Source organism: Castor canadensis, chromosome 10 (genome assembly GCF_047511655.1).
Source record: "Castor canadensis chromosome 10, mCasCan1.hap1v2, whole genome shotgun sequence".
Classification (NCBI taxonomy): Eukaryota; Metazoa; Chordata; class Mammalia; order Rodentia; family Castoridae; genus Castor; species Castor canadensis.
The window spans coordinates 142,347,929-142,373,418 of record NC_133395.1 but is presented as its reverse complement, the minus strand read 5'-3'; the positions used below and the strand labels follow the sequence as shown (position 1 = coordinate 142,373,418).

The 25,490-nt window shown below is 54.0% G+C and overlaps 1 protein-coding gene and 1 non-coding gene across 6 annotated transcripts in view; one reads left to right on the top strand and one right to left on the bottom strand.

The window, feature by feature from the left end:
* The window catches only part of Vgll4 (vestigial like family member 4), a 136,794-nt gene extending 111,356 nt beyond the window's left edge, over nucleotides 1-25,438 (top strand). For all 5 annotated transcript variants that reach the window (XM_020177188.2, XM_020177186.2, XM_074044435.1 and 2 more), the window contains 3 exons: nucleotides 19,917-20,136; nucleotides 22,442-22,565; nucleotides 22,851-25,438. In XM_020177188.2, coding sequence (XP_020032777.1) covers nucleotides 19,917-20,136; nucleotides 22,442-22,565; nucleotides 22,851-23,122 — 616 coding nt within the window. In that variant the 3' untranslated portion in view covers nucleotides 23,123-25,438. The remainder of the gene's footprint in view (nucleotides 1-19,916; nucleotides 20,137-22,441; nucleotides 22,566-22,850) is intronic.
* Nucleotides 8,989-9,061, bottom strand: Trnap-agg (transfer RNA proline (anticodon AGG)). Its single transcript has one exon. It is a non-coding gene; the product is annotated as a tRNA-Pro (tRNA).
* Nucleotides 25,439-25,490: the final 52 nt, after the last annotated feature.

The window sequence follows — 25,490 nt, the reverse complement described above, 5'->3', positions numbered from 1 at the left end:
CTGATCTCCCAATAAGGGTGGATAAAAAAAATAGGGGAAAACAACTGGAAACCAGTAATTCTTTCAGTCTGACCAAAGGTCAGAGGAAGCCTTTGAAATCAAGTCCTGGGCATAGAATGGAAAGTCGGTTAAAAAATTGATTACTGGCTCCAGTGGAGTTGAGGTTTTCCTCTAAATTTTGTTTATTTTCGGCAGTAGAGTTGATTACACGGGCACCTCCCGTATGCTGCAGTACCTGTGGTTTCGTGTCGTGTGTGGACTTGGTGGCACCACATTGCCCTTGCCCTGGGTGGGCCTCTGTTTCTTGTCTCCTCCACTGCCTGTAGGACACAGCTGCCTGTTTTACAGTCGAGGGGGTTTTGTGCCCTGTCCCATTGGCACCTAGGACTTGAGAAGTCAGCAGCAGTTCGAGTTTGCAGCCGGGGCCGCGGCTGCTGTGGTTACATCTGTGTGAGCCATGGAAAGCTGGACCTCTAGCCACTAGCAGGACAGTGGATCTGGAGTCTCAGCCTCCAGTGACATGAGTGGGGTTAGCAGTGACAGCAGCCATGGAGTCTTTCCTGAGTGCCAGCACTGTGCACTGTCCAGCCTGGCTTCAGCATCCTCCCAGCCTTGAGATGTGGGTGTCACTGCTTGCTGTGTCCGGTACAGATGGCAGCACTGAGCGTCTGAACTTGCTCAGGGTCCCATAGCTGGTCTCCACACCAGGCGGTACACACCGGTCTAGCCACTCTGAATCACTTGACCCCACTGAGCAGTTTTGGACAGTCTACAGCTGAAGCGTCCTCAAAACACAGTTGGTGATGCTGGGCGATGAGGGATGGAGACTGCTCGTTTCGGCACGCGTGAAGGAGGGTGGAGGAGACGAGGTTGGGAAGGCCCCATTAGTAACCGAGAGCACGCCAGCCCTCAGCGCCCAGCCCTGGGTCCATGTGGGGACCGTGGAAGTAAAGTTGCTGGCCAGCTTCCCCTAGAGGGGCCTGAAGTGGTGGCTTTGGACAGTGAGAACAAACGAATTTGGCTGGGGGAGGGGGGGAGTAATTCTTTCCGTTTCTTTCTTTTTTTTTTTTTTTTTAGTGCTTGGTATAGAACCCAGGGCCTCCTGAGCTCTACCACTGAGCACCACCTCCGCGGCCCCCCCCCCCCCCCAGCCCTAAACAAGGGTTCTCTGTACACCAGGTCAGTGCGTTTTTAATTATTTCAATTCTGGTTTAAAATCTCTGACCCAATTTTAAGTTAATGACACCAGCCAATAATAACATTAGCTTAAAAGATTCAAACTGGAGCAATTTAAATTTTGCTTTAAGATACGAAGGCTTGGCTTTTTATTTTCTCTCTATTGGGTTCCATGTGTTCTCTCTCTGACGCACCCTCCTGGGCCTGGTCCACACTGGGGCAGGCGGGGCCCTGCCTGCTCTTCCCAGTACTTTTATACCTGTCTCATTAGGATCCCCAGAAGTGTTCTGGCGACTTATGGGGATGTTTCACAGCCTTGGTCTTACCTAAATAACTAACTCAGAATCTAAGATATTGTTAAATTAGGATTTTTTTCTTCAAAATTCCCCTCCCCTCCCCCATTTAGATCACTTACGTGTATTTACTTTCAGAACTAAATTAGAAGGGAGCCTGGGTCTTTTGTGAGTGTTCACAGTAGGAAAGTGAGATTGTTGTGTCCCTCACACTTTGTACGAGTTGTGAGCTGCCTGCACTGTAATGGTGGCACGATCGCAGCTGATTTTTTTGTGGCCATCGTGTTCCTGTGTTCAGTGGAAGCGTTTTCAGCGTTTCACTAATGAAGTGTGGTACCTTTAAATGAAGGTCATAGGCCTGACCTGTGCTGTGTGGGTTTCTTGTGTGTTGGGCCAGAGGCATTTTCTCCTTTTCACAGTTGAGCTGAAAGCAAAGGCCTCCTTATCCCGGGAGCTGTGCTCCCCAGAGCTGACATCAGCCTTTTCCCAGCAGGCCAGGCCCAGGCTCTGCGTAAGTCTTCCCAGAGCTGCCCAGGCAGATGGGCCTCTCGCTCCTGGCATTTTTCTGGCCACGGAACACATCCAATGAAGAAATGCCACGGTGCCGGAGTCAGGAGCAGAACAAAGGACTGTCATCCGCGGGTCTGGGCTTGGCCTCTCCCACTTTACTCTGTATCATGATGGTTATAAAAGTGGGGCGGGAACCTTGGAAAAGGGGAACTTTTTTTTTTTTTTTAACCAGAGGAATGCCAGTGAAAGATGCAGGAGAGCCTGTTCGTTAAGAGGCGTGAAGTCACCGTCTAAAGGGACACACTAAGGTTGGAAACAATTTTATCTAAATCAGTGTCTTTAGGTTTATGGGTTAAGTCAAAAGTATTGATTCAGAAGTTAAGGAAACAAAACCACGTGGCTTTCACTGTTTGCCCCATAGCTGTGCTCAGTGTTGTGTTCACGAGAAGGCCTCTGTTCTGGGACACAGGATTGAGTGACATTGCGTTGCCACTGGAGTGACAGGCTGTCCTGAAGGAATATATAGCCCTCACACCTGAAGAGATTTGCTTGAGGACCAGGAAGATAAAGACAGGCTAAGAAATTGCCTCGGTGTGGGCAGTGGCTCGGGTCGCGTGCGTGCAGAGGACGCTGGAGCTGGTGGCGATTTTGTTCCATCCGAGCTGTCCTGGTCTCGGTCTGCTTTGCAGTTTCCTCGGGTTAACATGTGTGCACGTGCACAAATACACACACACACACACACACACACGCACGCACGCGCGCTCTTCGTATTGACATGTCCCCACAGACGTCTGCAAAGCACACTTAGAGAACTCAGTGCTGCAGTAAAGTGCTCGGGTCTGTGCGTGGCTAGAAGCCGTGCCAAACCAGGATCCAATTCTGGTTCCCAGCCTTGGATGGCCGCAGTAGAGGCTGCAAGAACTTACGCCGCCTTCCTTGAAGAGGCCTGAGGAGTGCAACTAATGAAGTCAGGAGTGGTAGGACATGCCTGCAGTCCCAGTGCTCAGGAGGCTGAGGCAGGAGGATCCTGAGTTCAAGGTCAGTCTGAGTAACAAACATAGTGTGACCCTGCCTCAAAAAAAGAGAAACAAATGCAACTACTGGCTCCCACAGAAACCTGAAACGGGCGAAGGCAGGGAAAGGAGCAAGCCAGCTCTTGTCAGGACAGGTCACTCTAAAGCAAGTCTGGTTTTCTCTCCTCGCTGCTCTCCGAAATTGTGCAAGCCGTGAGCTCATCGCCTTTCTGACTTTCCAAGCCCTACGTGTAGAAAGACCTCGCCGCCCAGACTTTCTCGAAGGCACCTGGCCATAGAGTGAACCGTGTCCTTTGACTGCATATGCTGCAGTCCTGCCCCCCCAGGGTGCCAGTACTTGGAGGTGAGGCCTTCGGGGGTGATGAGGTTAGATGAGGTTGGGAGGGTGGGTCCCTGGTCTCACAGGGTGAGCGTCCTCACAAGAAGAGACACCAGAGCGTAAGCTCCCTCTCCACCATAAGAGGACACAGAAGGAGGGCGGCCCTCACCCGGTGCCAGCCCTGCTGGCACCCTCATCTTGGACATGCGGCCTCCAGGACTGAGAAAATAGGGTCTGCCTCACGAGCCGTCCTGCGGGCCAGACCTGTTATGAATGCACGGAGCATGCGCACCTGAGAGATGCTAACAGAACCAGTGCTCCAGTTGCTGTCAGAATTCTGACGTCATAAACTTTTGGGCTCGAGGCCTCTGGTGCTGTGATGCTTAGCTCAGAAGTGCTGTCGCTAGTGCCGGGGACCTCAGGGATCCACTGAGGCCATGTGTCCCTTGACGCTGTGTGCTCGTCTGTCCCTGCTTCTCTTCAGTAGCCGTCTATAGTGAGTGGGTTACCTTGTCTTCTGTGTCTGCTCCCAGACCAATGCTGGTTTTTTGTTTTTTTTTTCTGGTGGCATTGGGATTTGAACTTGGCCTTGGATTTGCCACGCAGGCATTCTACCACTTGAGCCACACCCCCAGGCCTCCCTACCCCACTTTGTGCTTCGTGCTTTTCAAATAGGGTCTGACTGTTTTGCTCAAGGCCATTTTTCCCCTCAGGCACGCACCATCACACCCCACTTACAGATTGACATGGGGTCTTGCTAAGTTTTTGTCTCAAGCCACGATTCTCCCAATCTCCACCTCCTAGGTAGCTGAGATTACAGACGTGAGCCACTGTGCCTGGCCTTTGCCAACAATTTAAATGAAACTTCTCTCTCCTGCTGGTTGCCAGATCTGAGGGATTCTTGCAATTCCAGATTGTATTTGAGCTCCTCTGTCTTTTCCTTTTTGGTATGGGGGTCTGAACTCAGGCTTCGCAAATGCTCTACCATTGAGCCATGCCCCCAGCCCTGACCTCGTCTGTCTTCACAATCCCTTCTCCCTCGGTTCTCATGACTTTTTAGCTCCTGTAAGTTCCCCTCCTCCTCCTGTGGCTACTCCTCCAGGATCTCTCAGTGACTCATTGTCTTAATCAGCTTTCCATTACTGTAATGAAATAGCTGAGACTGGGTGATTTACAACAAAAAAGTGTATTTAGCTTATAGTTCACCGGGCTGGGAGTCCAAGATGAATGGCTGCTTCTGGCCAGGGCCTTGTGTCCAAATCATAACATAGTACAAAAGTGTGCTGTGGACAGAGAGCGGGAGATGGACCCAGGGTCGGGGTGTCTGCCCTCGTGAGATCTGATCATTCCTGTGAGAGCTCACCTATAATCTGGGTGTCTCAACCCTGTGCAAGGCCATCGTCCAGACACTGCTGCATCCCAGTCAAGCTGTAGCAGGTTTTGACGGAGACAAAAACCATGTCCGAACTGTGGCATGGGTCATATTTACCATTGTCCGTGACCTGTCCTCCTTGCTCCACAGACCCCTGCAGCGATGCCACTCACAGGCTCAGGGCTTACTGCCACAGTGGGTTGACAACTCACAAATCTCTCTTGCTGGCCAAGACCCAAGCTTCACAGCACAGGTGTTGTGTGTGCACCACGTTCAGCACCGCTTCACAGAATTTGATTTTAGGATCGATTCTTCTCCCAGCACCAAGCTGGGCCTGCCTTGTGCCTTCCATCTCCCATTGGCACAGCTCCTTTCCACTTGCCCTGGAAGTCGCCTCCGCCGTTCTTCCACCTCACCCCCGTCTCTAGCCTGTAACACACCCTGCTATGGAGGCACCGGCCTGGGCCACAGCTTGGATCCCCGTTTCCACACAGCACCCTCCTTTGCGGCTCACCTGGGTCAGAAGGTTTACTGGACCTCAGCCCCAGCCTGGAGTCCCCACCCTGGCAAGTGGCATTTTTCTGGCTTGAGATTCACACGTCTCCACAGGAAATGGTGGCACTTTGCTTTGACTATGCCTGTCTGTCTGTCCCCTGTGCCATAGCTCCTAGGCAATCCTGGGTCTTAGGTCACCGTTGGAATGTAAAGGACTTGATGGGACGGACCCTGGCAGGCTCTTCCTCTCTCAGAATTGCTTTGAAACATTAAGGAACCCAGGTGGCACCATGCATCGCCCCTGCCTGCTATGTGTGTTGGGCTCAAGTGGTCTCGCCCTGCAGTGACTGGACGTGTGTCATCAGAGGTTCCTGTGCGGAGGAGGCGACATCTCCACGCTCCTCGTCCCTTTCTCACACATCAGGCTCCACACAGTGAGTCTCACCGTGTCGGGAGGTGACCAGGCACTTCTCCAGGGCAGAAGTGACCAAAGAGCAGACGGGAAGCCGAGCGCAGTGTTGTACGCCTGCAGTCCCAGCACTCGGGAGGCTGGGGTAGGAGGACCGCTGGGGCTCAGGAGATCGAGGTCAGCCTGGGCAGCACAAGGAAACCCCGTCTCGGTGAAAACAAAGGACAGTGATGTGCTCACACCAGGAAAACAGCTGTCCTCTGATCCGCTTGTGCTGCACGTGTTTTTGTGTGGCACTGTGTGCTTGCCAGGACTTCGTGCCACCTCACCCATGCTGCTGCTTTGTGACGTCCTGTCACTTGGTGCTAGCTGATAAGCAGTGAGCAGGCCACAACAAAGTGACGGAACCGTGAACACTCCATGCCCTCCAGGAGTTGTCCCTCAATCTTGCTGCACCTTGGCCTCAGCCAGGCCACGCCTCAGCTGAGGGCCTCAGGGCCTGTGCGGAGCACATTGCTGAGTTTCCCCGGGGGCGTGGGGAAGAAGTCCACGTTCTTCTGTGTGACCTTCGAGGACAGCTAGTCTGGCCCAAACTCCCTTCCTCAGTGCTGTTTCTCAGAAGAGGCCTCCATGGACTTCCCAGGAACGGCTCTTCAACCGTGGTTCAATTTGGAAGGAATTTCTGGAAGTCCCTACTCTCCTTCACCTCAGGCCAGCCATGCAGGTCGCCCGCTGTGTGACAGGCAGAGCTCACGGGAGCAGACAGGACAGCGGCCCTGTGTTCCTCCAGACTTCATGGTGAGGCTGCTGCTAATGGCGGCTGAGTGTGTGTCAGGTGTCTGCATCAGGCAGGTCCCCACTCCGTCTGTGACAGCTGCATAGGAGATGTCTACAGGGCTCCCACACTTCGCACCCCCCCCCACGGAAGATTGGAGGGCTGGCACCGTGGGCGCACTCCGGCACCCCTCACTACACGTGCCAGTTGGTACAGTCTGCCACAACCCGGTGTCTTCCATATGTGTGTGGACAGAGATGTCCCTGAACTAACATAGGATGGTTCTTCACATTCAGTGATGCTTTGTAGAGATTTGGTATGTTGTTTGTGACAGGTCTGGTCTCAGACTTGTAACCCTCTTGTCAGCCTTCTGAGTGCTGGGATTACAGGTGTGCACCACCACATCTGGCTTGATCTTGCCGTGTCCCTAGCCCAGATTCCTGGACTCAAGTGTTCCTTTTTTTTTGTTGTTTTGTTTTTTTGGCTGCACTGGGATTTGAACTCACAGCCTCACGGTTGCTAGGCAGGTACTCTTACTGCTTGAGCCACTCTTCCAGCCTTTTGTGATGGTTTTTTTCAAGATAGGGTCTCACAAACTGTTTGCCTGGGCTGGCTCCAAACCTCTATCCTCCTGATCTCTGCCTCCTGAGTAGCTGGGATTACAGGCGTGAGCCACTGCCTCCCCTCCCCCTCCTGCTTTTTTGTTGGCAGTACTGGGATTTGAACTCAGGGCGTCAGCTTGTGGGCAGAACTTCTAACACTTAAGCCGCTCTACGAGCCCTTTTTTGCTATAGTTAATTTTTAGGTAGAATCCCAAATTTATTCTGGGACCAGCCTGGACTGCAGTCCTCATACCTATGCCTTCCACGTAGCTGGGACGGCAGGTATGCACCATCATGCCCAGCTTTGTTGGTTGAGATGGGTTCTTTTGGCCCAAGCTGACCTCGAACCACAATCCTCCCAATCTCTGCCTCCCGAGTAACTGTGATTACAGGCATGATTTTTTTTTAAGTTTAAGATTCAATTACAAATCACACATTACATTTACTTGTTGCAGGTTTAAGTGATCTTCTCTCTGGTACGGTTTTCATGCTGAGGGGAGGTGGGTTTGGGGGTGACATCCATCCTGGGGTGGATAGCACCCTGCGAGCTCTCCCATCGGAGCAGCTGTTGGACCAGTGGCAGGGAGGCTGCTCGTCCACCACCTCCAGGAGCGTTGGTTGGTGCCCTCGCCCCTCCACTGATGAGGGGCTTGTCCTGATCCGTGGGGACGCCCTGAGTGACCTAACCTGCTGCGGCCAGCTTGGCAGCACAGCGCACCCTGCCGTGTCCACGCTCCCTCGTGGCTGGCACCGCATGCTGCACGCCACTCTCAGGAAGGGAGCCGAATCCAGAGTTCAAAGGACCACTCCAGCTGTGCGACGTTGCTTTGGTCGTCGTTGTAAGGTGACTGTGTGAAGTCGGGAGCCGCGTGGATTGGTGTTGGGCACCACTTGGTTGGGAGGGTGAGTGCAGAAAATGGGGGTGCAGGTTGGCAGAATGGCTTAAGTGGTAGAGGGCCTGCCTAGCAAGTGTCAGGCCCTGAGTTCAAACCCCCCAGCACCAAGAAAGGAAGGGAGGAGGAAGAAGGGAGGGAGGGACAAAGGAAAGTGCAGGAAGGCCCCTGGAGGAGGCATAGCTGGCTGACATGCGTGGAGTGAAGTGGCCTTTTCCCCCCTGCGCTAAGGCGGGTCCCCACCCCCTCTTCATACAGATTCGGCCCATCTCTGTTTCCGGACAGCAGATCCGGCAGTCCGACGGTTTACAAACGGCCTGGGGCACAGCTTTCTTTTCTCCCTAGAACCAACCCTAGTGGCTTCTTCCCAGTTACTTCCTTATCCGGGAAGCCTGGGAAAATGGCGCTCTCTCCCTCTCTCCCGCTTGTGCACTGCTGGAGATGCAAGCTGGGGTCTCACCTGCCAAGCCAGCGCTCTCCCATTGTCCTGCGCCCCCAGCCCATAGATGCAGTCCCGCGACTGTGAAAACCAGTGTGCACATGTGTGCGTGCATGTACGCGTGTGCACGCATCTTTCCTTTTCAGCAGTGCACTTGATACGTAACCCCTCAGTGGCGCTGCGGCTGGACCTGTGAAGGGGCTGAGTAGGGACTGCAGAGCTGGTGGCGGAGGCTGGGACAGGGCAGAGGCGGTTCCAGCCAGAGGTGGCGGCGCCAGGTGTGCTGGGACAGCCTTCTTTTTGTCCTTGCAGCCCTCAGCTTCTCTGAGCCTACCCGGGTTGCTTGTGACCCAAGGACTTAGCAACAGTCACCGACTCTGGGCTGGGGTGTCGCTGCCATTCGTGGCAGTCCTTGGACATCTCCATTCTTGTTCGTCACTCATCCTTCTGCTTTCCCAGAAGTGGAGTTTTGGGGTTTCCTTTTCACTTTGATTCTGGCCCCGTGGAGTCTAGAGGCTAAGTGATGAAATTTCCTGTAAGTCTCCTATGTGTCACCCCAAGGTGTCTGCTGTCATTTATTTAATGTTGCAAGTTTCACAGGGAAACATTGTCATCAATATGCCTGTTGACCGGATGTACTTACTCTTTTCTATCTTGGTTTTCTTTCTTTTTGGCGGTACTAGGGTTTGAACTCAGGGCCTCATGCTTCCTAGGCAGGTGCTCTACCACTTGAGCCACACCTCCAGCCGTTTTTGCAGTAGTTATTTTTTGAATAGGATCTCACATTTTGGCCTGGACCTCAGTTCTCCTATTGCACCTCCTGTGCCGGTGCGATGGCGGGCATGCATGGTAGCACTCAGGTCTTACTGGCGGAAATGTCGTTCTGCCTAGGCTGGCCTCGAGCCATGATCCTCGCTGTCTCCTCCTCCTGCGTAGCTGAGATTACAGGTGTGAGCCACTGAGCTTGGCCAAATCTTTTCTTGAATGGAAAAGCCTTGTAAAGTGTTCTAGAAATAAAATCACCCTGTAACACGTGGCTGGGGTAGGGCGATCCTATCTGCTTGCCCCAAGTTCTCTGTGGAAGGGGAGAACTTCGTTGTGTGTGTGCACTTCACTTCATTAGTGATTTACCCAGACTTTTCCAGCGTGCCTGCTGTGTTCAGGGCAGTGGGGGAGCCTGGGGAGGGTGGGGCGGCTCCCCTGGGTAGAGCAGGAAGGCTTGAGGGGTGTTGCTGTGGTGATGGGAGGAGTGTGAGGGCGGGGCTGAGCAGCTGCAGTGGGCGGGGTCTCCCCAGCCTGGAGGCCAGAGCTGCAGCCTGGCACCCTGGGGACCAAGGCACCCTTTCCTCTTGGAGTTTCACACGGAGCTGGGCTTTTGTCAGTCTCGTCAGATACCATTAGTAAGCTGGGAATCCGGGCTCTGTTTTCCTTCACCATTTTCCCAGATGTTTCCCGGCCCGACAGGCGGCGTTACTAGAAAGTCTGGCTCGTGACACTGAGTGTTGTGGCCACTGTTGCTATAGACAGTGACGCACCAGGGCGGACCTGGAAGACGGCGTTTGGGTCGTTTTGCTGTGTGTGCGTGGGGAGGGGATTTAGTTGAAATGTGGTTTTTTCTCAGAACAGAAATCTGAGAAATCCGTAGTCTGCTTTCATCTTTTCTGTCGCAATTCTGGGTCGTGATCGGGCTTAACCCCAGGAGGTGCCACCTCGCCCCCATGAACACGGCTGTGAAAGCAGCCTGGCTGAGGCACGTGTCGTTTGCGAAACTCACCTGGGCCTGGGAGGACCGAGGTGGCGGGCAGGTGAGGATGCGGTGGACGGCGACTGTCCTGACTGTCCTGCCGCCCTCGTGTGCTGCCTGCCCGGGACTGGCTCAGAACCGCAGCGGGCGAGTTTCCGCCTGCCCAGCCGGAGCCCCGCAGGACGAGTGCAGTGCGGCTCTGTCCCCCGGATGTCCCGCTGTCCCCACAGTGGCCTCGCCCCTGGGGCCCGCGTGGGAGGAGAGCAGGGGTGGTGGGGAGAGGGAATTTTCGCTTCCTCCTCCCGGCCGGCTCTGCGCAGGCCCTGCACCCAGCCCTCCTTCTCCCTTCTGCAGCGCCCTGGGTCCCGTCCCGCGTGTCCCGCTTCTGTCGCCTCGTGCAGTTTTACACGGGCCTTGTGTTATGGAGGCCGGGGAAACAAAGGGAGAGGAAATCACTGCTGTAATTCTGACAGCAGATCCGTTTTCTCACAAAATGGAGCTGTAATGACGCGTGGAACGTTTTGGCAAGACACGCTCTGTAAATAAACCCTCCCATGAGTTCCCAGCCTGTCCCAGGGCCCACAGGAAGCTTCTGCTGCCACGCGGGGCGGCGGCCCTGCACCGCGCCCCCTCCTCCCCGGGACTCTTATTCTGGCGGGGCGCTGCCGCCCCGCTTGCCAAGTTTGGGAGGCCCGGGGCTTTCTTGTGGGAGGACGCTGGGCTGTGTCCACGCTCCTTGGCGGTGATTAAAGCGAGTTAGTACCCAAACCCTTTCATTTCCTTCTCTTATCCTGCCTTTGCAAACCAGATGGCAACCCTGTATTTTCAGCTGTAATTAATTTCAGCCGGGAGGCAGCAAGTGCTGGGGGAGGTAGAAGAAGGGCACCCAGAGGAGACATGGGGATTTTCCTCCTCATCCCGCTCTCGTCGCCAGTCCCGTGGCCCCCTCCCCCGCCCCGTCCCAGTCACAGCCACCCACATCCAGTTCCTCCTCCAGGGGCCTGGAGGCCCCACTACCACCTGGTCCTCCCACTCTGAGCTGGAGGGTGAGTTGCACACTCAGGGTGGCTTCCCTGGCGCGCGGGTGTCACCATGTTTCCGGTGCTGGTTGACAGTTACTGCCAGGCGTGCTGTTGTGTGATGGCCCCAGACAGTGGCAGGTAGGCCTTCCTGCTCAGTTAGCGGCTCCGATCGCCTCCAGAGGCGAGCGTGTGTTGGGGTGAACATTTAATCTTAGGGGAGATTGCAAGGTACGGAAAAGTACTTTGCTACTCTTGACGTCTGGAGGTTCCGCCCTCAGCCAGGCGGCCGCTTCTCTTCGTGGGGACCCCACGAGTCCCCGCTCCCTGCTCTCAGTAACCTGTAAGCCAGCTCCGCCCAGCCGCCTGGCCTTGCACCTGCGCCCTGCCGTGATGGGCAGAGCATGACACGAGTCGTTTCCACAGCTCATGGTGGGAAATGAGCCCCACAGCCCCGGCTAGTGAGTCTCCCAGATGCTTCTGGCCACCCCGCGTCCGAGGGGGCGTTTGGATTTGGTGTCACATGTTTACGTTGTTGGTGAGCCTTGCTGTTGGCGGACTCGGGTTTCTTCTGAGGACCAGATCTGTGCTTTTAAGAACGCTTTGTTTTCCTTGGGTTGGGTAGAGGGGCAGGCTGGGAATGAAAGGGGCCTGCTGTAGTTCCAGCCTTTACTACCAGTGACCTGCCAGGACCTCTAAGGACTGAAAGAAGCAGAATTACCTTGAGGAGCAGTGGCTCCAAGTGTGATGCACACAATGTCCCCAGCACTGTTCCCGAGAGCCACGGGTGGAGACAGCCCAGGTGCACGGGAACCTCAGGGACTCTGATGCACACTGAGGACACCGGCCCAGGCTCCCACGTGGCGAGCCCGGGGACAGTCTCGTGCTGAGTGCAGTAGAGCAGTCGTAAAAGAACACTGTCACCACTCCTGAGGTCCCTAGAGCAGTGAGCTTGATAGAGTCGGGAGGTAGAATGGGGGTGCGGGTGGGGGGCGGTGAGTCTGAGTGTGGACCGAGTTTCCCTGTGGGAGGAGAAAACATCGTGGAGGTGGACGGACGGTGGTGACGGTGGTGATGGCAGCACGACAGCGTGCGTGTGCTCAGTGCTGCTGCACGCCGTCCCTAGAAATGGGGGAAACGGTGACCGCTGCGTGATGTGCACTTAACCGCAGTGCGAGGGTAAAAGTGAAGAACTAAGGACTGCGGGTGAACTTCAGTTCAGTTGAGTGAATATTGAGTCTGGCCCGTTGGCGCGTTGTTTCTGTGCCTGGTGTGCGGGGACGGTTAGGGGAGAAGAGGAAGCGGCTGAGGCCCACGGAGAGGCGAGGACGGGGTTTCCATGGCCCTTGTTGGAAGGGCAGGTGGGGGGGCACCCGCAGCCCTGGATCGAGTGGGGAGACGTCTCTGTGGAGCAGAAGGGTCACACGGCCCTGCCTCGGGTTCCTGCCCTGGCTCCTTGCTCGCTAGGGCTGCGGGTTTTGGACTAAGCGTGATTTTAGGGGCCAGGGCGTTGCTCTTAGATGTTGCAGGAAAGCCGAGTGCCGGCTTAGGGACGGGGAATTGTGCGGCTTTCTCACTCCGCAGGAGTAGGTGCCAGGACGCCTTCTCCAGGGCCCTGGCGCACCTCGCTGCGAGAATCCACTGGGTTCTAAGTCGCTTACCCATCCCAGCGTACTGGTGGCTCTTCTGGACATCTGGGGGTCCTCAAAGCAATCTTCCCTTTCAGTAATCCAAGTCTTATTTCTCCAGTGTAGTCAATGTCTTTTAAAAAATAGCTCAGCCAACCTTCTCTCTCTCTCCCCTGCACCCCCTCCCCCCACCAAGTTTTTGGAAAAATGGAGTTCAGCAGGGCTTCCTGAGGCTCTGGGGCAGTGCCCTCAATGTTGAGAATTAACGCACTGCGTAATTTATTCTCAGGTGGAAAGGCCTTAAGCTTCTTGATTATTTCTGTTTTAAAGAGCAGAGGTAGCTGGGTGTGGTGGCTCACATCCATAATCCCTGCTACTTGAGAGGAGGAGATCAGGAGGATCACAGTTCGAAGCCATCCTGGGTAAAAAGTTAGTGAAAGATCATTTCCACAATCTAGATGTGGTTGTGTGCGCCTATAATCCCAGCCATGTGGGGAGGCATAGGTAGGAGGACAGCAGTCTGAGGCTACCTCGGGGTGAAAAAAAGCCTGAGACACCTATCTGAAAAATAATTAAATCAAAAAGGGCTGGGGGAGTGGCTCAAATGATAGGGTGCCTGCCTAGCAAACACAAGGCCCTGAGTTCAAACCCCAGTACTGCCCTCCAAAATAAAGAAGTAAATAAATAATGAATGAATGTAGGTTAGGGGTCTCAGATTATTTTCATTGGATGAATATTTGATCATTCCATATCCTCAATACTTAATTTAGTGTAGTTGTACAATAATGGTTGTTAGTGGTTTGGGAGGGTGACTTCAAAAGAAAGTCAACTTTCTAATTTTTATTTAGGGTTGAATAAATTTACCACAATCAGAGGTTATCCTGTAATTTGGAAAAGTCCACAAAGTACTGGCCTCGGGCCTGGCCGTGCTGGGTGGCAGCAGGGCGCCGGGGGTCTGGTGCCCGGATGACAGGCATGGCGTGGCAGGGCTGGGGCGCCTTCCCGCAGCTGGGAGAGGTGGACTTTGCTGGGTTTTTCCACAGCGCAGACCTGGCACCAGAGTGGTACTGGAAGGGAGATGTCACCCGCGAGGGACGACTTTCTGTTGCAGCTGTCCAGGAGCCGGGTCAGTGGCTGTTCCTCCAGTGTGTAAGCAGAGGCTGTGGGGCCACCTTTGAGGGCACTGTGTCGCCTTCTCCCCAGGGAAGCTTCCAGCTCTCTGGCTGGACCCTCCGCCCATTGTCTGCTGGTTTGCTGCAGAGCGTGGAGCAGAAGTGGAGGCTTCTTCCGGAATCTGGATGGGCTTTGAAAGGTGGCCTGGTGGTGGTGGGGACAATGGAAGAGACCACTGGTTCCCTTACCTTGCCTGTGCCCTCAGTGTCCCCAAGGCCCCTGCCTCATGTTTTCTGGGCGCCTCCTGCGCTGGTTTCTGCGGACAGCGCCTTGGCTCTTGTTGGTCGCTCGTGAAGTCCTCATGTGCCCTGTGCCAGCGCCGTGCGGCCGCATCATTCCTGCCCCACTGCCCACAAAACTGCTTCTTCCCAGTCAGGTGGCCGCAGCCTCTGTCCCATGCCTGTCCGGGGCGGTGTCCATTGCATTGTCCCGCGTGCCACCTCCCAGTGCTGGGGCTGAGTGGGGCCCGCAGAGCCAGCGCGGGGCAGACGATAAACAGCTGCATGTGCTGCGTGGACACGCGGCAGGGCTGGGGCGGTCCCTGCACTGCCACAGACTTCACCAACAACATGCACTTAGCCTACAGGACACTTAGTAACAAATTAACCTTTTGGGGTTTTTTAACCTTTTAACGTCATGAAATTAGGGAAATGTTTTTTTTGGTGGTACCGGCGTTTGAACTCAGGGCCTCGCACTTGTGAGGCAGGCGCTGTACTGCTTGAGCTGTGTCACTGGCCCTTTTTGCTTCAGTTATTTTTCAGGTAGCCTTGTGTTTTTGCCCTGGTGACTTCAGACCACAGTCATCCTATCTATACCTCCCAGGAGGCTGAGATTACAGAAATGAGTCATTGTGCTGGGCTAATTTTTAGAAACTTCCTGACTCTTTTATAACAGCACTTAAAATACAAGCATGATACAGCTGAATACAAATTGCTTCCTTATTTCATAAGCTTTTTTAGAAAAAACTTTTAAAGTTTTTTGTTAAAAGACACACACACACTGAGGCCTACACAGGTCAGGATCAGCAGTATCACCTTCCAGCTCCACATCTTGTCCCTTGAGCTGTCACCTATGATAACCATGCCTTTGGGTCTCCCCTGAAGGGCCTGGCTGAGGCTGTGGACAGTTAACTTTTAAAGATGGCAGTAGTCAGGTGCTGGTGTCAGCTACTTTCAGGACACAGAAATCAGGAGGATCGTGGTTCCGAAGTCAGCCCCGGGCACATCGTTCGTGAGACCCTATATCGAAAAAACTCATCACAAAAAGGGGCAGGCAAGTGGCGTAAGTGGTAGAGCGCCTGCCTAGCAAGCCTGAGGCCTGAGTTCAAATCCGAGAGCCAGCAAAAAAAAAATGTAAGTCGAAAGTATACACTGAACACAGGCCTGAAAAGTAAAATAAACCCACTAAGCAGTAACGAGGTGGGTATTATCACACGTCACGCACATGTGACCACAGTCTCCTTCAGCATGCTTTCATCACCCCTCAGACGTGGGGGTGACGCCTGTGCCATGTCGCCAAGCATCATAGTCTATGGAACCACTGCCACCACGTGGTCCCTTGTTGACTAAAACACTGTTCTGTGGTGAGAGACTGAATCAGAAACCTGTCTCTCAGTTTTGGAGACCACAGTCCGAGACCAAAGTGTGGTCAGGGCTGGTTCCTTCTGAGTCCGTGTGGAGGGCCCGTTTTAACTTGTGGTCGACGTAGCCATTCCCTGGCTTGCAGATGGTGTGTTCTCCGTGTCTTCACGACATCTCCCCTCTATATGTGTCTGTCACCTTATCCACACCCCCCCAAATGGTAGGTATGACAGCATTTGTACTGGCTTAGAGCCCAATGACCTCATTTAACTAGATCGTCTGTAAAGACCCCATTTCCAAACATCCACAGGTACTAGCGTTTAGACAGTAACATCTTTTAAGGTACCACCCATAAATTAAAGGCAACCCACAGAGGAAAGTGGAATAAAAATACGTGTGTAAAAAGACTGACACCTCCTCCCACCCGCGGGTGAGATAGAAGTTGAAATCCTGGCACTAAGCTAGTTTGGCAGCCTTCGACAAGCTGCGGAACCTCAGTGTTTGTCCGTACAGTGCACATGATGCTTGCTTTGTTGGAATTAGTGAGAATAAGGTGCTCAGGCCTGTAGCATCTGGTCAGTGACAGAGTCACAAAGATCATCAACGTAAGGAGTTCACTCCGGTTTTTGATGGTCTCTGCTCTGGAAACAGGACATTCCCACATTGCGTGCCTCTCACACTGAGACTGCGGGTCTCAGCTGTTGGGTGACACAGCCAATGAGGTGTTATTTGCTTGCATGGAGCCAGTTTTTGAAATCTGAATGAGCAAAAAGACTGCCTTCGGGGGCAGATGAGGGAGGACACAGACGTGGAACAGGTAAAGTAGCTGACTTCGGTGCTCTGCACACTCAGCTTTGGCTCCCTTGGCTTTTGGGAGGAGGTGGGGACATGGCTTTCTTCTGGTTGTCAAAGGGATGCAAGGCTGTGGTGGCAGCTGTTGTGGGCACATACGGTTCCTGTTGAAGCAGACAGCCCTAATGTCGTCTGTGGCTTTGGGACGGTCTGAAGGCCAGCATTTCCTGACTCTTACCTCTCAAGGCGACACATGGCTTGTCGCTTTGTACCCAGGAGGGTGTCTCTGCCTGTCTCCTGTCTTAAAATTGGCCAGAGGAGTGACAAGCCCTGGCCAGGATGTCCTGGAGACATCCAAGTGCCTCTTGTTTGGCTGGGAAGCCACAAATTCTCCTACTCAGCGGCTGAGGGAAGGGCTGCGATGCGTTCCTTCCTCAGTGTGGGGTGGGGGACTTGTAAGTTGGGAGGAGGGCAACTCAAGGCAGAGACCATGTTGAAAGGAGGCAGCACTGCCCCACCACGCATGCCCAAGGCTGAAGTGCCCTCCAGATTTCCTCAGAGATGTCTTTAGTGTCCTTTCCACCCACCACGGCTGCTGCTAACTGCACTGCCATGTGCCACTGCGTGTTAATGGACTCCTTGAGCCAATGAGTCATCATAGCAGCGGGGTGGCACAGGCTGGGTTGGCCCTACAAAGCATACTGTCTGGTCAGGGCTCATTTAAGAAAGCCAGGTGAGGCGAGGTTGGGGACAGGCACTTGCACGTCTTCTCTGCTTCCTCTCTGGAGCTGGGTGGAATGCTGGGAGCCAGGGAGGGCTCAGAGAAGGGATGCTGGAGGGTGACAGGATGGGCCTGGGGGTGCAGAGGTCATGTCTGCTCCATCTGCCCAGCTTCCATCAGAAATACCAGTTAGGACTGATGGGAGAAGGGGACAGGTTTTAGTTTTTGTTTTTAACTTAAAATTGTGGTAAATACATACAGCAGGCAGCACACCATTTTAACCATGTTTAAGTGTACACTTGGTGGCACTAAGTAGATGTTTTAGGAACCTCATTAACTTTTAGTGTTGGTGCTGGGGCCTTGCATGCACGAGACCCTGGGTTCCATCCTCAGGATCACAAATAACCCCCCCCCCCCACCAAAAAATCATTGGCATTAGACTGGGAGGTTCCAGCCTGGCCCTGCTCCCCTGTCATCACACAGATCCACTGTCCACTCCTGTGTGGCTATCAGGAAGGGCCAGCCTGTCACTGTGTGTGGTGGGTGAGTCCTGCCTGCAGGGTTCCAGCCTGGCCCTGCTCCCCTGTCATCACACAGATCCACTGTCCACTCCTGTGTGGCTATCAGGAAGGGCCAGCCTGTCACTGTGTGTGGTGGGTGAGTCCTGCCTGCAGGTGGGCAGTGTGGCACCAGAATCTTTGTTTAAAATGAGCATGGACAAAATGTCTACCCCCGCCCCCAACCTCCAGTGTTGGGAGACTAGGTAAGGGCCTTGGGACCTGGCAGAGGGCATTGTAAGGGCATTGCCTCTGTGGGACAGGAAAGTGGCTTTACCAAGTCTGGATTTCACTGCTGGGAAGCTGGTCGACTTTCCCCCACACTGTGGACAGGCTGGTTTCTGAGCGTGTTTTTGGTGTGGGAGTGGGAGTGTGGCATCACCCCTGTCCTGGGTGATGTATAGTAGTCCCTCTGTGTTTTTCTCCCAGAGTGGGAGCCAGGCTGCTACCTGCTCAGTGGCACCAGCAGGCCCTCATGGAGCCATGGAGCCCTCCACTGGTCCAGTGGTCTTCAGTCTTTGCAGGGCAGGACTTGTGTGGCTCCCGTCTGTATCTGAGCGCACCTGGGACTGTGATTTCCCCAGGGGATGGTGGAGGACAGTGTCTCGTGTCTGAGCTCTAGGAAGCAGAAGAGGAGATGTAAAGGGGAGTCACAGGTGGTTTTGCTAAACTTAACCAGCAAGTTCTGCGGGCTTTTTCTTTGTTTCTCAGTGTCTTTGATCCACTGTCCCCACCCTGGTGTGTTTTGGGTAGTGAACGCGTGAGGTGAGGCCCTTTTATGCACAAGGAGGTGATGTAGGACTGCAGGATCCCAGGTGATGGCACTGCCCCCTCCTCACCTCTGCCTGGCAGTGGAGTGGCCTTGGATGTGCACTGCCTTCCCTGGGCTTCCCTTTCCTTTGTGGTGCGGCTCACAGTCAGGGCTGTGAAGGTAGGGGAGTGTCATGGTGGCAGAAGCGGCCTGAGCTCCAGCCGAGCCTCCTTGTCTCCCAGGGGGTGTTGTCCTTGGACCTTTCAGTCCTCTGTGGCCTGTGCTGCCGAGTTTCTTGGGAACTGTACCACTCCCTGGGCTTTCCTGTCCCTGCCAGATTGTAAGCCTGCGTCTTCCTCTCTGTAACTGTCACAAAACGGGCATAGTTGACACTGAGTGAATAAACCACAATCTAAATTCAATCCAAGCAGATTTTGTCGGAGAAGCTCACAGTCCCTTCCCTGAACTATACAGTTCACAGGGACCTGGGGAAATGTCATTCTAGGGGAGTAGGAAGGGGAGAGTAAAGATTGTGAGGGAAGCGATTTGCATGGCTCTTCAGAAATTACATTTTATTAAGCTGGGTTGTGGTGGTGTGCCCTAGCACTTGGGAGGCAGGAGAGTTGAGAGTTTGAGCAAGGCCAACCTGGACTACAAAGCAAGGCCCTGTCTCAAAAAAACAAGAAAGTTTTATTCATATTTAGAAGAAAACCTACCACTGAAAATGTGTGATGATATAGGATGAAATGTGTTTTTAGGAACCAGAACTCACTTCGGTGGAAGTCTGTGAAGTTCAGCCACACTGCAGGATGTCAGTATTGGGGCTTCACCCCGAGACCTTGATCCTGGAAATTGTGCTGGGTTAAATCTTCACAGAAAGATGGAGTTACGGACGAGCTGGCTTCAATATTACTCTTTTGGGTGTTCCAGTTCTTTGGAGCTTGCCAGGATGTGTGCGGCAGGCATGGGACTGTGATCTAAAGTGGCCATGCTCTCGTCCATGGCTGTTGTAAGGGTTGGAAGCTTTACTCTGTGATTGCTTTTAAGTCTTGTGAATGTCACCCAGAGAATAAAAGGGGAAGAAATCACCTACAAAAGCTCTGAATGTGTGTCACGCTGAGCCCTTTGAGGTGGCTCCTAGCCATACTGGCTGCCCGTTCTCCACACTGGCCTAAGCACACGCCTCCACTTATCAGTGGCCAGTCACTTGGCTGATCTGTGTTGGTGTCCAGCCTGGAGAGGAGTCATCGTAGCATCTCCTGCTTAGGACTGTTGGAAAGACAGAAGGAGCCAATGCCTGTGGACTCTTAGGCCCGGACCTAGGAAGCACAGACCCAGCTAGTTTGAGCACAGGGGCGGGGGCTCCAGGCTCCAGACATGTGGGGTTGATTTGGGAACTCTGCCTTTTTGTGGACAGCCCTGCAGAGCTACTGAGCCCAGAGGTGTCTCCTCAGCACGCAGAGCCGAGGCTGACCTGGGCGAGTTCCTTGGCTCCCTGGCCAGCTCTGTGACCTAGGCTGCAGGGTAAAAAATGAAAATGATTGCTCAGGGAAGTGCCTGGCTTGTGACCAGTCGTCCTTGCCATTTGGTAAATGCAGGGCAGTCATATCTGAGTGCTCACTCCTCTTTTTCAGGAACAAGACTGCTAACGGAGACTGCCGCAAAGGCCCCCGGGAGCGTAGCCGCAGCCCCATTGAGCGGGCTGTGGCATCCGCCGTGAGCCTGCACAGCAGCCACCTGTATGCGTCTCTCCCCAGCCTCATGGAGCAGCCCCTCGCACTGACCAGGAACAGCGGGGACGCCGGCAGGCCGGCCGGTCTCTCACCCACCCTGACCCCTGTGGAGCGGCAGCAGGTACGCTTGTCTGTGTCCGCCAGGACCCAGGGGACTGGTGGGGGTGGGGGGGACCTAAGCTGGTTAAAGACCCCTGAATAAGGGTCCTGCAGGAAGGTGGCAGTGATGCCATCAGCCCCAGGCCAGCACTTGGGCCTGCCTCAGGGCTCCTGGGCCTGGACAGGAAGCACAATGTCCTTGGTTTCTTTCCACAATGCACAGTTGGTCTAGGTTAGGTGGTCTTCCCTGGCAATCTGTTACGCAGTTAAAAGTCAGAAACCTGTGATTGGCACATATCACTCTTGTTTAAATAAAGGAAGAGAAGGACACTGTTACTTAAGAAGCAGTTTGCTTGGTAGGAAAAAGTATCTTTTTAGAAGTGGCGTTTCTGTGGAAACTGTAGTAAGATGGTGGCATGTTCCAAGCCTCGGCAGGGGCCTAGCCTTCAGGAGATGTGGTGGGGCAGGAGGCAGGGCACTGTGCACCTCCGTGGGCTTCGCCTGCCACCTGTGCAGGGCTGCTCTGCCCACCTCTCTACCCTGTGTTCTGCCTGGCAGTTAGAAGCCCAGTATGGCCAATGAACAGGTGTCCATCCCATTTGTGGTCTGACCTCACTCCCCCCACCCCCCCACATGCCCCATTTCACTCGTTCATACAGCACAATGTCCAAGGTGGGGTGCAGGGGATCCAGCTAGGTGTCTGTTTTCTGGGTGCTCCCAGTTTTACTCTTGAGGAGAGGCTAGTGATTAGACAGAATGCTGTGTTCTGGTAGGAACCTGGGCAGAACTACCCCTGAGGTCTCTAAAGGAACAAGTATAAAAGAAATGTGTTTCTAAGACCTGGGAACTTAGCCCTCTGGCCATTGCTGGTACAACTCCCTAGGGAAGGGTAGGGCTCATTGGAACCCCTGGCGGTCTGAGAACACAGCCCCATAGTGGTCCCCTGTGAAGTGCGGGCGGTTTCTCTGAAGATTGAGTCTTAGACTCTGCGAGGCTCTGGTCCGCTCATTGGGAGAAGTGTGCACACTGTCTGGTCTTTGCTCTTTACGTTGGCCTCCCTACCTATTCCACAATTGAGGGGATTGAGTGAGTGTACCACATGAGTACCTCAAATCCCTGCCTGAGGCCCTAGGAGAGACTCAAGCTGGTGGCTCTCCCAGGTAGGACTCAGAGGTGGTGGTTGTACATTCGTGCTTTCACTTAAGGCTGATGGTGCAGAGGTTCTCAGACCTGCTGCCCCCTCTCCTGCTTAGCGTGGCTTTCACTCACCTTGTGGTCATCTGTTAAGCTTCTTCCTGGCTGTATGGTGAAGGCCTGTGCCCAAGATCCTGTGCAGTTTGCTGGCTTTGGATCCCGGTTGGCCTGCCTTTCTCTCCTCATACCATGACCGGTGAAACTCACTGGAGGCCCCATGCCCCTACTTACCAGAAACTGTCCTTTCCCATATTGGTGCATGCGGTGTCTTTACATCTCATCTTGCTTCAGGCTTGTAGACCCACACTGTCATTCATGTTCCCTTTTCCAGTGTGGGAGGTTTGGGATACAAGCCTTTGGTGTCTTGCTGCTGGCCAGACAAGGCCAGCTCCTCACTGGCTGGTTCAGGGTCGTTCGCAGATGTTGACTGCACCAGGTGTTGCATTGGGGTCCAGATGTACTGTCTGGTCCTGCTGTCCTGTGCCCAGGGTTGAGGAGGGGAGTGATGCAGGGGTCTCCTAGGAGTGCCTGCTGCTATACTGGCTGCATCTTGGTGGGGGAGGGGAGAAAGTGAAGCAGGTAGAGTTGTTGGGGGATTGAGGGAGCCCGATGGCACAGGCCTGCTTGGTAAGGCCTGCGGTATGTGACGTGGTCATTTGCACTTCTACCTGAGCTGGCTTCAGCATGAGTAGAAAACCCAGGCATACGTATGGGAGTCAGAGTCCAAGAGGCCCTGCAGCCCTTACTAGCAGGAGGTGGGAGTTCCTCCTCCGCCATCCGTGTGACTCAGTTCCCACCTCACAGTGTTTGTCTCCATTCATATTTGAGAAAGGGAGACAGATCAGCTCTCTCTCCACAGTCCATGGGACTCTTTGTCCCATGTCCATCACTGATCCAAACAGAGGCACCCAGAGTCACAGGGCAGAGAAAGGACAGTTTGGGAGGGAACCAAGCACCCCTTGAGAACCTCCTGCACATGTAAGAGCTGGGCTTTCACCTTGTGTGGTCAGGAGGGGCTCTGGAAAAGGCCAGCTGCAGCAGGTGGGAAGTGAGGGGGGAGGTGGTACCCCAGTGCTGTCAAGTGGGCTGATGGGAGGGGACGCAGCTCACCTCACCCTCCACGTCCTCTGTAGAACCGGCCCTCAGTGATCACCTGCGCCTCTGCCAGTGCCCGCAACTGCAACCTCTCGCACTGCCCCATTGCGCACAGCGGCTGTGCAGCGCCTGGGCCCACCAGCTACCGGAGGCCACCCAGTGGTGAGTGTCCTGTGCTGGGTTTCACACTGCGCCAGCCACCTTGGCATCTGAGGTCCCTAGATCAAGCTGTGGGCTGCAGCCCCTTGCCCTGGAGGTCACTTCGTGTTGAGTTTGAAAACAGAATCCTTTGAGCAGAACTGGCTGTGGGGGGAGGGGGTAAGAAATGCACTGGCTCGGGTGTCACACTCCAGTGTGGGGAGGACAAAATCTATTGGTTTCCCCAATCTTGCACCTCAAACCAGTGCAGCAGGCACAGCCACTGATTGCTCCCCTGCTTCCCTGCAGCTGCTGCCACCTGTGACCCGGTGGTGGAAGAGCACTTCCGGAGAAGCCTGGGCAAGAACTACAAGGAGCCCGAGCCAGCACCCAACTCAGTGTCCATCACAGGCTCCGTGGATGACCACTTCGCCAAAGCTCTCGGTGACACGTGGCTTCAGATCAAAGCAGCCAAGGATGGCGCGTCCAGCAGCCCTGAGTCGGCCTCGCGCAGGGGCCAGCCGGCCAGCCCTTCTACTCACATGGTCAGCCACAGCCACTCCCCCTCCGTGGTCTCCTGAAGGGGGTGCCGTCTTCTGATGCCACAGGGACCTGCATGGTTTGCCTGAGCTTTGAACAGACAGTGCTTAAAAAACAACAAAAAGTCCTGGGGGGAGGGGGGAGGAGGGGAGGGGATGGTGTCTTCGCAAAAACCATGTTGGGGTTTTTGTTCTGTTCTGTTTTTGTACTTGCTTGATGTTCGTACAAGGGGCCCTCCAGTGTGGCAGCAGGAACGGCGTGTGGACAGTGGTTGCATATAGCACCCTCACTTCCTGCCTGGTTACCAAAGAATCCTCTGCTGCAGGTCTGCCACCCGCCGGGCTAGGATCCCGGGGCATGCTCTCAGTCACAAGCCATAGTGACGTGGGGACCCGGATGCTTTGTGCTTCTTCCATTTGCTTCTCGAGATCCGGGTGTGCGCGGCTCCACTTCCACTGCGTGCAGTTGGGGTTGGTCAGGGTGCGTGCGTGTGTATACTTGAAGAGAGCTGTCATGTCTGATTTTGCACTATTGGAGGAGGAACGGGCAGCTGCCTGTGAGGTGCTAGTGAGGGCTGAGAAAGGGCTCAAGAATGGCGTTTCTGACCATGCGTTTGATTGTGTTGTTGAGTTTAGACAAGCCGCTTTGGCAGGGGAAGCTGTGTACAGGTTATGTATGGGTCTTTCTCTCTAGATTTCAGGTGCTTGCAACTGGACTGCAGATTCTACCAACCACGGGCATTTACCTTCTCTCTACACTGCAGTTTGTTAGACTAGCGCCGAGGCCGGAGGACTCCATAGTGCTTCAAATGTGACATTTTAACGGAGAAGAAAAATAGCTGGTTTCTATTAACTGTGTAGACGGTAGACACGAACCCTAGTGCTCATTAGCTTCTCAGATGTTTATCAGTTGCAGTCCTCCATATCACTGCTGGTACAGTTGTGCTCTATGATTTGATTCAATGTTCACTTCACTCACAGGGCTTACTGTGAGTAAGCCCTGGCTGAGCTGGTGGGGTGGCACCGCAGGCGGACAGCAGAGCTGATTTCTGCGTCCCCCGCTGCTTTATTATGAGCTCCCCAGGGCAGGTGGGAATTGAGTCTTCCGACCCTCACTCCAGACTGCTCCCTTCGAACGCTCTTGACTGAGCAACAGGTTGCTGACATTGCGAACGCACGCTGGGCCAAGGCTGTGTACATTCCTCTGACTTTCCAGTTGCCCATCGTTTGCTGTAGTCATAGCTACTAACCAGGAGGCAGAAAAAAGCGGACAGATGCGCCGGGCCACGCCTCCGGTCATGAGCATTTCTGTCTCCTGCCCCACAAGTGCGCTGCACCCGGCCTGGCCTGCTAGAGGCCTTAGGCCCTTACCTGGCCTGGTGACCCAGGTGTGGCCACCTCACCCATGGAGCATTATGGACTCCTGCACATGGGAGACCTTGGGGCTGGCTTTCAGCGGGAGGAAGAATACAGGTTAGCTGTTAAATTTTTGGAAATTGGCCCTGGGTGTAGTCACAGGATGGCTTGCAGGCCTTTTTTAAAAAACAGAAAAGCCCTCTCCTCCTGCCCCGCACACATTTCACTCCCACTGTACTGGGCTTCCAAGCTTTGGCATTCAGGCCCCTATATTTTCTGTAGGAATAAAACTGTTGAGAACACTTTTTTATATAGGTGACTTTAAGACCATCATTACGCTGTGCGTAAAGAATGTACAGAGAAATTTGTAGGTATTTTTTGAAGAACAATTAATTTGTTAATGATATGTAGCTATTTAATTTTTCCCTTTCCTATTGTAATCATTCATTATTTTGTTTGGAAAAAAAAGTTGATCTTTTTTTTTGTTGTAGACCCGTCTGTAAACGTGCAGGAACACAGTTATTCTTTGAGGACACAGCATCTGCGGTAATGGCCACTTACTTGTTATTGCTACAGGCTACTGAGCGTCCTAACAGGAAAACAGCAGCACTGGCTCTGTGGGGAAGGTGCCCCGGATGCTCCTTGTCAATGAACGGGCTCATCACCTGGGGAGGGGGATGTTGGTGCCGGTGGCTGGGTCCCCGGTACGCTGACCTATCTGGGATAGGTGGTACCCTGGAGGAGCAGAGGGGGCAGCGGAAAACCAAACAAATCATTGTTCAGCAGGTCCCCTGCCTGAGCAGGGGGACCCGGGGACGTTCTCCCAGAGCCGAGCCATCCGCGGAGCATGCTGACCCATCTCTGTGTTTGTAAATCTGTAATATACCATTCTCTGTGGCCTGTTTTTCCTGGAAGAAGAAAAAAAAAAGGTTTGGCAGGCCATCTTTTTTTTTGTACTTAAAAGTAGCCTTAAGAACAATAATAAAGTGCTCTTAAACCACAGTCTGGCGTGTGACCTTGGTCCTGGAGTGCCAGTGTAAGGTCCATGTGAGCG